The sequence below is a fragment of the Primulina eburnea genome, chromosome 3 (genome assembly GCF_022965805.1).
Source record: "Primulina eburnea isolate SZY01 chromosome 3, ASM2296580v1, whole genome shotgun sequence".
In the NCBI taxonomy this organism is placed as follows: domain Eukaryota; kingdom Viridiplantae; phylum Streptophyta; class Magnoliopsida; order Lamiales; family Gesneriaceae; genus Primulina; species Primulina eburnea.
Genome location: NC_133103.1, coordinates 18,082,809 through 18,095,770, shown reverse-complemented (window position 1 = coordinate 18,095,770; position 12,962 = coordinate 18,082,809). Strand labels below are relative to the sequence as shown.

Sequence of the window (12,962 nt, the reverse complement as noted above, 5' to 3'; positions counted from 1 at the left end):
AATTTATAAATATATATTTTCAAGCTCGAGCTCGATAAAATAGCGAGTTGCTAGAGCTCGACTCGATAATATATCGTATTATTGAGTTACTCGAGCTCCAAAAACTCGATTTCGATTTTTTTTAAATGCTTTTTTATATATATATATATATATATAATTTTTATGAAGTGAGTTGTTCGAGCTCGACTCGATAATATATCGAGTAGTACCTCGCGAACTACTAGAGCTCGGCTTGATTATAGGTTCAAACTACTCGAACTCGACCGAGCTAGAATTGACTGAGCATGAGTATCTCGACTCATATTCATCCCTAAATAAAATAATAAAAATTGAATCATTTATTTGAGATGGACAAAAAACTTTCAACATAAATATATGAAATAGAGTGAATAATATTTTATTTAAAAGTTAAAAATTGTTTTTTTTTCCCTTAAAGCTCGTAAAACTTGAAATTTGACGACAACGTGAACACTAAGTGGAGTGTATTCAATATAGAGATTTAATGAATTTTTAAAAATTATAGATTTCGTGGATTTGATGGATTTTTATAGAATTTCAAAATTTTGTAAACAGAATTCCATAGACTTTTGTGGACTTTTTGCAATGTTTTTGTAGACATTTGTAAACTTTTCAATGGTAATGTAAATTTTGTACTTATATATATATATATATATATATATATATATATATATATATATATATATATATATATATATATATATAATTTTTTTTGAACTAGTAATTATTTGAAATAAATAACATATGCACTTTAAAATAATTTTTTTAGTGTGAATAAATTTTATTTGTAAATATGATCAACGTTACTCCACATTTAATTTGCTATAGTATCCCTCCATGCATTTGCTTGCATTTGCTCGTTATTGTTCTTGAATGTCAAATATTTGATCAAAGTTGTTATCTTGATAAACTTGTTCTGATGAAGTTTCATTCTCTGGTTCAACTGGAAATTCATCAGATCGACATTCCTTCCGAAGAAAATTGTGCAATCAAGCCAACACAAGCTCCTTCTGCGTTGAATATGGAAATGGAGGATTTGTTTTGAATATTCTGAACCGCAATTTAAATATATCAAATATCCTCTCAATGACGTTTCTCAAAGAGATATGACGAAGATTGAACAACTCTTTTGCATCTTCAGGGTGACGACTTTGGCCAGTGAATTCTTGGAGATGATAACGAACACCTCTAAAAGGAGCCAAGAATTGACGTCGATTTTTATTTAGAGTAGGAAGTATTTTTTTCTCCAAAGTTTTTTGTTAAATACTACATTCTTATCACGCCATCCTCGCATTGCGGCATCAACCATGAGTTTTAGCAATTCATTACTCTCTTCAGTCGTCCACACATTATATTTTGCTTGTGAATCTCCCATTATTATAAGTATTACTTGACTATGCATAAGATATAAAATATATGGTGATAAGAAGCTAACAAGCACGTACATTTTACTAGATATTGACCAAAAGAGGTAAAAAGATCTAGAGACAATGATAAAGTGTGATACAAACAATCAAACAACAAGGGCTAACAAGAATTTTAAGAAAGAAGCTCCTAAGTTCTATGCTTATCACAAATGAACTATGTTTTTTTTACTGTGCGACGTTTAACAGGAATGCCTTAAAAATATTAATATTAGATATTAATATGTCAGACTTACTCATTATTATGGTTAATATATACTAGATACACATTCTTATGTGAATCCAACACATGTGCTACTTCAAAATAGCATGCACACCGACAGAAGTGGTACTTAACATCAACGATGATATAAATTAGAGTGTTTCTGCTCCGATTCTCCCTTCTACTTCTTCCATGTTTCTTGAAATTTGTCTCACCATTTTCCCACAAAACCCCAAGGTATTTTGTCACCATAGTGGCATATGAATGAATAATATATATTTGAATACAGAGGTATTGTACATTTCCGGCCAAGTATCGAAAGGGTCTTGCATATGTTAAAAAGGTCAAATTTTTTTAGGGAATTTGGTTACCATAGTAGCATATGAATGAATAATATATATTTGAATACAAAACACATAAGAACACTTGTTGAACACATAATTTCAATATATATTTTTATCAAATCAATAACGATTCAAGAAAAGTTTCGTATTTTTGAAATTTGAGAAACCCTCGATTTGTCTTTAGAGAGGAGAAAAACGTCGTGTTTTGAGTGAGAAAGAGAAATATATGGGTGAGAATGATATTTATTCAATTAAAAGTCTACAAAAATCTTTAGGACAAGTAAAAGACGATTTTTGAGTTTATATAATTGTGCCTTTAATTGTATGGTTTGTACGTAAAGAAATATATTAGAATAATTAGAAATCTATGGAAATATTAGATACCTATATATTTTTGTAGATTTTTAAAAAGTCAAGTTTGAATAACAAATGGCTTTTTAAAAATCTAGAAAAATATAAGTTGAATACTACTAAATTTTTATAATGCTTGTAAAAATCTGTATTGAATAACTCTGAACTTTTAAAACTCTAAAAAAATCCATAAAAATAATTAAATTTCCAACCTTAAATACACCACCCCCAATAACACTTCTCAGTCACCCATTTTCTCAGTCACCCATTAGCTCAAAAAAAATTAAAGAAAATGAGGCGACGGAGGGACGGGATTTCTCCGAGGGCGGTTGCCCCCACTCTGCTCGGCCCGTGATTTTTCTGAACAAACCAACCGCCCTTCCTCGAAAATATGAACCAACAGCAGCGAGCTAGCAATACAGATGTGTGTGTGTATATATTTGCTGGTTTATCTTTCCATCGGCGAGCATTATTTCTCGTATGGTGCTGTTTCATCTGTATCTTTCTTTCTTATGTGAGACCTACTCTGCCGTCTTCGGCGATTATTCTGTTTTCCGAGTAAATAGCGTTGTTATGCTGGCGAATCACGAGGCTGTGATGACGATTTTTTTTATTTCTTTCAATGTTTTGAGCTAATGGGTAGGGCAGGGGGATGATCGGACCCGTATCTTGGCGGGGCGGTCCCGGACGGCGGTGCGACGGAATGAGCTGCGCTCAGCGTCGCAGGCAACCGGCGATCGGCAGCCATGGCGTGGTGTTTCCTCTCCTCCCTTTCTCCAGATCTGAGCCTCCTTTTTTATATATATATTTTTTTCTTTTAATTTTTTTTAAAAAAAATCAATTTTCATCAATTAGAATTTTTTTTTTAAAATATTGTCTTGTTATGATTCAGTCTCCGTCAAAGATCATGTTTCTTTGTTTGAAATCTCTAACCAACAAATTTACCTATGAAATGCACATGAATTCAAAGCTCAAAAAACTCACATCTCTAAAAAAAAATGAAACTTTAACATTGATTTTCCATCTTGTTTCATATATATGTGTGTGAATAAGTAAAGAATTTTGTTTTGGTTTAACGTGGAAGTTTCGAGTTATTTTCAACAAAATCCAGCTTTTACAAAGAGTGGATGAAGCTCGAAGCTTTTTCAATGGCATCTCATATCCCAACGTATTCGATTTATCGGTGTGAGATACTTTTGTTTGTTGTCATATTATTGTTGAACACTTGATTTATACATGTAATATTGTAATATGGTCATCGGTTGATGTTTTATATTGATTTTTGTCGGTAGTTTATCATTTGCATAATGTATTTGTTTGGTGGTTAAGTAGACGCAATTTTTGTGACAAATTTTCACCATACATTTTCATCAATTGGTAGTTTTATTGTGCAATAAACTCAGTGTCAAATTTTTACCAAGAAAAGAGTATCAAACATCACAAACTGGGTATAAATTTTACACATATGGCAATTAGTCCATCAGATATGCACACTATATTTTAAAGATATTACAAAATATTGTATTGATATACACAAATCTAGTTGTCATATATTACAAAATTTCATATCATTTGAGACTGTACATTTATAAATAAAAGGCTCCTAACCCTAATCAATGTACGTTTTCACTTGAGGGTCAGAGTGGCTTCGTCTCCAGACGGAGTCGACTCACACGTTTTCTTTGATATACAGTTATATTTTTGAGCAGTTTGATTCGGCTTATTGAAGAAATTGGTTTTGATAATCGGTTCAAGGAATTTTAATGGTTCGTGCTACTCTTCCTCCAGAAATTTCCTTAGTCCATACAATTTCATAATCTTTGGTCATTGCATATTCAGAGTGGATTATTTAAACATAGTTTCGTTTAAACATTTATTTACCAAACTAGATTTTCACTTATTAAAATTTGAAACTGCCTATGTTATTATGAGTTCATATTTTGATTTGATGTCACAACCCATGACAAACGGGATCAATTCCGGATAGTTGCTAATAGCTAGCTTCAACCACAAATTGAGATTATGTCTTGGGTAGGGCCTAGGGGTCACTGTCTTGGTTGCTTCATATTTTTGTCTACCAAATTATTTAAATTAGAGACTATTGTTCCTTTGTTCTATAGCATTTTTTTTACACTAATGCATACTCTGAATCCTTATCATAATTGTATTTTGTGGAAATATTTAAAGGGAATTGCCTGAGCTCAAATCCTCATTGTATAGATCTAAATAAATCTTTAGACAAATTCCATAGTTATATTACTTTATTCAGCAAAACATTACGGCCTCATGAGTGATGTTGGATTATTCTCAGTGATGGATCTAACCTCAATATTAAAGCATACTGAAATCCTATAGTGGTAGTTTGGTTGAGCTTTAACAGATAATAACAATTCCATATTTACTAGCATGACTTTAGGACTATATTTGGTGATTTTTCTTCCACTCGAGACGTCACCAAGTGGTTCTTATCTGTTATTCTGAATTAGTTATTCGGGGCCAAATTAGCTCGAACCTCGCATTATTTCATGAAGCATTTGTCTGTCCCAAGCATAGCATGACATCTTGATGATATTTTATGTCGAACTTCACATAATCGAGATGGATTTCGTTGGGTGTTTTACATTTTTATGTGAATAGTCGAAGACACATATGCTCAGCCTTTACATTATCGCATCAAGTAATTGTCATGCTTGATTTTATTGAAGTGACTATTTTTCTCACTGCGACAAGATAAGTTTTACAAAGCTCAGAATTTTTATTCACATGATAAGTTTCATGTACTTGAGATTTTATCATTATCCGAAGAAGGATTTTTTTTTATAATAAATTTCTTATGTTGCATCACTCATTTCAAATATTTAAGATAATTATTTTTGGCTCTCTTTTGTTTCGTTTCTTGTGCCTCATTGCAGTGTCCTACAGTATACTCAGTGCACCGTGCAACGGGCTCAACTCATGCGATTTTCACTAGCAGGCACCCCATCTCGGCACTTCAGTATGCTTGACATTACTTGGCACCTCAGTAAACCCGACTTTGCTCGGCAAATATATAAGCCCGACCTCCTCGCGCTCGGCACATAGTAAGCCCAACTTTTTATTTGGCAAATATACAAGTCCGAACTCACGCTCGACACATAGTAAGCCCAACTCTGCTCGGAAAATACACGTTCCACATCGTGCTCGACACTCGGTAAGCCCAACTTTGCTTGGAAAATATACACGTCCGACCTCGCGCTCCGCACTCAGTAAACCCAACTCCGCTTGGCAAATATACAAGTCTGACCTCGTGCTCGACAATGAGTAAGCCCAACTCTGCTTGGCAAATATACACGCCTGACCTTCCGCTCGGCACTCAGTAAGCCCAACTCTGCTTGGCAAATATATAAGTCCGACCTCGCACTCTGCAATCAGTAAGCCCAACTCTGCTTGACAAATAAACAAGTACAATCTCGTGCTCGCCACTCAATAAGCCCAACTTTGCTTGGCAAATATACACGTCCAACCTTGTGCTGGTGTTAATAAATTTACACTAGAAAAAATATGTTAGAAACACAATAACAAGTTTTGTTAACATCAAAATCAAGATTGCGAACATGAAATATTCCAACAAATATATTAACTTTAATGGAGAAGCTATTATTAAATGAGATATAGATGGTAAATTTGAATATCATGGTTGGTGGGATTCTTCTGCCACTAAAATAAAATGTAATAATGATAGAAAAATTCCACAAGCCATTATAATCGGTTTTACTGGCCAACTTTAAAGTTGGTGGGATTTGTTTTTCTCTAAAGAAGCAAAAACTAAAATTCTTGGCTCTATATAATTGATTCTACGAGAAGAGAAGAATCAGATGCTGTAAATACATTTATTTACACTATACTAGGTAATTTTATTAAAGCTAAGAGTTTCAGTTAGATAGATCTCAAAAGCAATTAATGAATTTAAAATGTCCAACATTATCTGAATTCAAATGGTATAAAGATGTATTTATGACAAAAGTTTAAATAAAAAATTATGCAATGCAATTTTTTGGAAAGAAAAATTTATTTCATGGCTTTTTGTTCTTTTTGCTGAAAGAGTTTAAAAAATACTATTCAATTTATAACAACTGCTAATAAGCAACATGTAATTGTCTGGCGTAACAATATGTAATTCAGGAATTTGTTTAAATACAATTTTTATTCTTGTTAAAAATATTTTTACCCCTGTTATTTTGGGATACAATTTTTTCAAATGTTATTCACTATCAATAAAATTAATAAAAATGGTTTATACACAAATATTTAAAAAAAATGATTTGTTCTTTTCATTTACAACAGCGTCTAGGACAAAATCTATTAATATTTTACAAAGAATAGTCACTAACAAAGAAAATTTTATTAATTCATAAAAAGATGAAGTTTTTTTTAAAAATATTAAAGATCAGCTTTTACAGTTCTATTAAAGAACAACTTTTGCAGTTTTATTTGGATATCATGTATGGAATGTTATTTTATTTGGATTAAAAAAATATTGTGAATGAAATTTTATAATCTTGATATGGATTATATCATTATTTATATAAATGATGTTCTTATTTATTCTGATAATATTGAACAACATTTTAAAAATCCAAATATATTTATTCAAGTCACTAAAAGACTTGGATTAACAGTTAATGCTAAATAAAAAAAAAATTCAAACTAAATAAAAAAATTTAGAACATTATATTGAAAATAGAATAATGGTTCCTATTAAAAGACAATTATTCATGCTGATAAATTTCATCATAAAATTATGGATCTAAATAAATTACAAAGATTTATTGGCAGTCTTAATTGTATTATAAATTTTTTTTATAAAGATTTAGCTCAATATTGTACTTTATTATTTCAAATATTGAAGATAAATCCTCAACCATAGTCATACTCTTCTTGTATAAAAAATAAAGGAAAAATTTTAAAAACATCTTTGTTTAACTATTCTTAATCATGAAACATCTAATATAGTTGAAACAAATGCCTCTGAAATTGGCTATGGAAGAATTCTAAAACAAAAATTAATAATGAATTTAAAAAGATTCTTGCTAGATATAAATCATGAATATGAAATAATACTCAAAAAATTATTACACGATTAAAAAAAAAAACCTTCTTTCTATGGTTAAATATATCACTAAATTTGAGATTAATTTTTTAAATAAAAACTTTTCAGTAAGAGTTGATCGTGAATCAACAAAAAATATTCTTTTAAAAAATGTTAAATAATAGCATCTAAACAATTTTTTGTTAGATAAGAAGCTCTTTGATTTTTATATTATACATATTTCTGGAAAATCTAATCCTTTACTAGATTTTCTAACCAGAGAATTTTTACATGGATTAGACTTGGAAAACAGACTTAAAGACAAGCTATAGGGAAAAAAAAAACACATAATAAACATATGGCCGATAAAAAATTTAATATAGAAAAGGAATATATTCCTCAAACAGAAGATACATTTGATAATATCACTGAATTTGCATATGATATCGTCGCATGTTATATTCATTATTGTCATGATACAATATTTGCATTAAAATGTTCCAAAGAAAGAACTTAAACATCCTTATACACTCTCAAGATATATAAATTGTTGTCCATAAAGATTTAAAAGGTCTATCTCTTATTCATATAGCTGAAAACTATTTAAATAAAGATCTACAGTTTATCTATGGCAGAAAAACAAAAGAATATTTTGAAACTATTCTAATAGTAACAGGATATGTTGAAATTCAACATATGGAAAGAATTACAGATTATGTATTTTCTTAAAAGATAATTAAAAAGATAATATCAACAGCAAATTGGGATTTGCCTTTAGAACAAGCTCGTCAAATAAATAAATTTCAAGTTATACATAATATGTATAATTATTATGATTATATCGAAACTTGAGATAATATTCTTATTTATGAAAATTCTAAGATAGAACATTTTTGGTGGATTAAGATAATAATCAATTTTTACCAACTTTATTCAAAACTTTTTTCATTTAATGAGGTTTAATATCTAACATTTTACTTTGAAATGTTAAACCATTTGAAGAAAATTTCAACAAGCTAACTAATGATCTGTTTGAAGGACTTTCGGTCGTACTATAATTCACGATTAATTATGATGTTTTTTTAGATTATCAAATGAAAATATGGTCCTCAAGTTAAAAGCCTGAGAAAAATGTGAATTAAAATTCACTCTTACTATTTTAGTCTGAAAGATCTTAATCAAATGACAAAAACTTGTGTGAGACAGTCTCACGGGTCGTATTTGTTAAACGGATCTCTTATTTGGGTCACCTGACCCGTCTCACATATTATGATCCATGAGACGGTCTCACATGAGACCCACTCTAATCAAATTATGATAAAATGAAGATTTCTTTGACGAAAGAAAATCATATGATCATTGCACCCCAAATATAACGATAATTGTAAATGATTTTATATAAATCAAGATGAGCTATTATTTCAAATTCATTGTCAAAACAAATCCGTTATTCAAATATATCGATCGAATCTGATGTTACCAGAAGCAGTTCAAGCATCCTGCAAAAATAATGGCAACTACAATGCAACAGACGGCAGAGTTTAGGACCATCAGGGAACAAGATGGCAGCTGCTTCTCATTCGATTCTTGATTCACCAATTAGAACTAGCTTCCGAGTCACGGGACTGGTAGAAATCATTTGGCCGCACGATATTTACATCCTCGAACTCGTTATCATCTGAAAAGCTCAAGTAAAAAAATAAAACAAGTGATGCAAGAGTTGAACAATACATGCATAAGAATACACAAAAGATACTAGAGAGATTTGATGTTGAATATGAATATATATATATATATATATATATATATATATATATATATATATATATATCTCTGAAGCCTAAGTTAATGAAGAGGAGAGAGGATTGTCACTTTCTTGGCATCTAGACTCGAGACAACTTATGGGAATCTTCCATTCACAATTTAACATGTATATGCAGAATGTACTTTCATAGGGATTAAAATGGCAATAAACGATTTCGATCGGTTCGATATTGATCATCTATCGTCGTTTCTTAGCCACGAAACAAGAGATCCCTCGTACACGATTAGATGCATATTTATGTTCATAGTTTATACCCTGATCATAGAAGAAATATAAAGTTTACAATAAATGAAAAACTACCTCTAGCAAGATATATATGCACATGAACAGAGTACGCCAACTTTTATGCCATTCATAGGAAATATAGAAATGAAAATATAAATATCGTCTATGATTTATTCACTCACTAACAATGTAAAAAGTAATCTTTTGATATTCTAACAGAAAGCAAATCTATGAAAATTAGAGAACCTTTTCTCAGAGTCAGGGCGACGACAGCATCATTTTCAACCTGAAAGACATAAGAAATATGGAACGTTTTAGGTTCCAGACCAAAGTAGTAAATTAAATATCACAAAAGCTGATATCAATTATTGTGTAAAAATGAAGGTAGAACCTTTTGATCTGCCAAGGATTTTGAATCATCCAACACTTCACGATTTGACATGAGTATCAGTCTTTGATTGTTAGCCGGCTGATCAGTGAGTTCTTGCAACTTCTCCTTGATTTGTAGAATCGTCTCACTTGGAACGCATTGCAGGAAGTAAGTTGTCTTCTCACGTTTAACACGGATATACATTGCCTTGTGATAAAGTAATCAAAGTTTCACACTGTTAACTTAAATCAACAGCGGCTGGAAAATGATCTAACAAATGAAATCCATGAAGTAAAAAAAGTTTTTTTCCCAAAATAGAGTGATAGTAATATTCATTTTACTGCAATCAAATGACAGTATATCAGTCAGAGTTGCTGCACAAGCTATAAAAAAAAGTGACAGATAAATCACCAAAGCCAACGGACCACTTTAAGGTATATGAGCATTGAGAGCGATCTCCAATCACTTATATCCATAACAAGAAATTTCAATATCATTTCATCCTCTTTTCTGAGTGACTAAGATCACACCTACCCCTTCCAGTCTTTATCATAAATCCTGACATTCAAAATACTGCAAAATTGAAATGTAGGCTTACAATCAAAGAAATCACGCCTACCCCTTGGTCATCGCATTAATAAACATGCATGAAGAAACTGTTATTATTTATTCGAATTGTAATATAAATCAAAATATTTCTGTTAATGAACCTATCCTAGTCTTAAATTTTTTCCTAAAATCTCACTTTATAAAAAAAATAAAACATAATTCCAGTTTGCAAATAAAGCATAAATAATGAAATAACATGCTTGTAAAGAGACAAGTCCTCTTGTCATATTTAAAATAAACCAAACTTAAATATACCAAGCGTCCAAAATCAATGATCCATAAATTCAAAGCAAGGCCTTAATACCTAATCAAACATACGAAAATCAATTAACTAAACATATTAAGCATCGTTAACATTTTCATCACTTACCATTTCGGTGACTTCTATTACTTGTATCCTTGTTCTTCACCTAAAAAATATCAACAAGGGGTAAGCCAAAAGGGAGAACTAAACACACCAGAGTCAAATAGATGAACACATAAACATATGCTAGATACGGCATAGATAGCTTTCAAATTTAAACATAATACTCGTAAATTGCAGACATTCAGACCAGTACTTATCAGGTTTAAATACTCGTACAAAACCTCGTACTTAAGATTTGGAATACAGTCCATACTGGTAAACACATGAATGAAATGCTTAACCATAAGTCCCCAATCAGCCACAAATAATAAGCCCCGAACACCATAACTTTGTACAAGCCATGAAATGTAAAGAATGCCACGGTGCAATCCGTGCACCGTAAAGAATGCCATAGTTCCATCCCATGCACTGAAAAAGTATGTCACACCTCAAAAGCCATGCACCATAAACTTAACATATACATCGTACAATGACCAACTCTCATATAGCTGCAAAAAAAACATCAATTTTGATCACACAACACAAATAAATGAACTATAAAGCTCAAAATACTAATACATGAATGCTGAAATATGATGCATGAATAAAAAATAATGTATAAGCACATAGAATCCCATGACCACATAACTTTCAAGCAGATAGAGAAATATCACATTAATCATACAACCGCGAGCTAACACACTGAATCCATGAAGCTGCCAGATTCTTAAATAGCAAGTCTCGTACATTGCATCTTGTCATTGAAACTTGAATCGGAATTTTTCAATTCTTTGGGTATGTTTCATAATAATTCATAAAATCGTGATACAACTTAGCTCAGAACTTATCCCATAATTTAAATTTTCACTTTATTTCCGGACATATCAGTTAAAAAATTTATTTACCATATTTCTAAGTAAACGACCCTGCTTCTATTTATTCATACTCGGAAATTACCTTATTACACACAAAAATCACCAAAATTTGGCTCTAAATCTGATGATAAATTAACTAAAAAAGTCACACCACCAGAGAAAATTAATCCAATGTTAACAATTTTAAAAAATATTTCCAAGGCTGAAAATATGAAGGAAGGTCGATTTTGGGCAGAAACAATTCGGGGTGACTTATTGTTCTTTTTCGAATAAAAACTCCCATGGATTTTCGCTCAACACTTGACATCAGAATTTTTTCCCGACCTATTTTACCCGCTTAACATATCGGAAACACGTCGGATAGCAGCCCTTCTTGACTGCACAGCAGGGCTTCTCGCTGCAGCAGTAGCGTTTCAACCGGACTCCAGAAACCCTGCCATTTCCCAATTCATATTCGCACTCTACTAAGATCCTAAAAAAATCCTCACATAAATTCATACGCTATGAAATGGGTTTCAACGGCTGAAACAATAAAACCTAGAAAAAGAAAAAGAAAAAGAAAACAACTTCAGTAGAAATGACGGAAAATAATCCAAGGCTGAGACTTACACCGTTTTGAAGCTTAAGGAATCTCAGAGATCAACCTATCGATTCAGATTAACTGATGCGGCGTTGGATAGAAGAAAAGTCGAAATAAAAAGCTAAAATCTCGGCTGTGCAGGTTTCTTTCCGTTTTACTTTCCGGCTTTCTGCGAGGAGTCCGGTGGTCGGCGGTCTTGGAGGAGGAGAAAACTTGGTGCAGCAGTGGTGGCTCGCAGGCGGAACGGAAAAATGGGAATTCTAGGTTAGGTTTCTTCGCCGGAAGTGATGCGCTTCACTTCTTGCTGTGAGAAGATATTTAATCTTTTTTAAAAGTTAAATTTTCAATTTCCATGCGACTTGAATTATAAAATCCAATAGCTCTAAATTTCTAATATTACCCAATTTACTTTGGAGCAAGTATCTTTAAGACGATCTTATCGATCTTTATCTGTGAGACGGTCAACTTTACCGATATTCATAATAAAAAGTAATATTTTTCATGGAAAACCTAAATAAGAGATCCGTCTCACAAAATGCAACCCGTGAGACTGTCTCACACAAATTTTGCCTATATTTGATGGTCAGTTTAGGCCAATTGATTCTTTAATTGGGTTGGATGGCATAACACCACGTTCTAAATATAGCTTTCCTTTGAAAAGTGATGAAGTTTTTAAAAATCTCTTTATGACATATGAAGAACTCGGTGCTGCATCGTTCCATCTA

At 31.6% G+C, this 12,962-nt stretch overlaps 1 protein-coding gene and 1 long non-coding RNA gene across 4 annotated transcripts; both read right to left on the bottom strand.

The window, feature by feature from the left end:
* Positions 1-3,364: 3,364 nt before the first annotated feature.
* LOC140827151 (uncharacterized) lies at positions 3,365-6,221 on the bottom strand. Its single transcript, XR_012116917.1, has 2 exons — positions 5,706-6,221; positions 3,365-5,429 (listed from the first exon to the last, which is right to left on the bottom strand). It is a non-coding gene; the product is annotated as an uncharacterized lncRNA (long non-coding RNA).
* A 2,559-nt stretch (positions 6,222-8,780) lies between these two features.
* On the bottom strand, positions 8,781-12,576 carry LOC140827150 (polyubiquitin 9-like). 3 transcript variants are annotated; one of them, XM_073189765.1, is made up of 6 exons: positions 12,267-12,576; positions 11,982-12,129; positions 10,807-10,846; positions 9,849-10,034; positions 9,704-9,743; positions 8,781-9,085 (listed from the first exon to the last, which is right to left on the bottom strand). In XM_073189765.1, the coding sequence occupies exons 3-6, from the start codon at positions 10,807-10,809 to the stop codon at positions 9,000-9,002; spliced, it is 315 nt and encodes a 104-aa protein (XP_073045866.1). In that variant the 5' UTR covers positions 10,810-10,846; positions 11,982-12,129; positions 12,267-12,576; the 3' UTR covers positions 8,781-8,999. The 3 variants fall into 3 exon arrangements, with proteins under 3 accessions (XP_073045866.1, XP_073045867.1, XP_073045865.1); XM_073189766.1 differs by having other exon boundaries at positions 11,991-12,129; XM_073189764.1 differs by lacking the exon at positions 11,982-12,129 and having other exon boundaries at positions 12,267-12,575.
* Between the last annotated feature and the right edge of the window lie 386 nt (positions 12,577-12,962).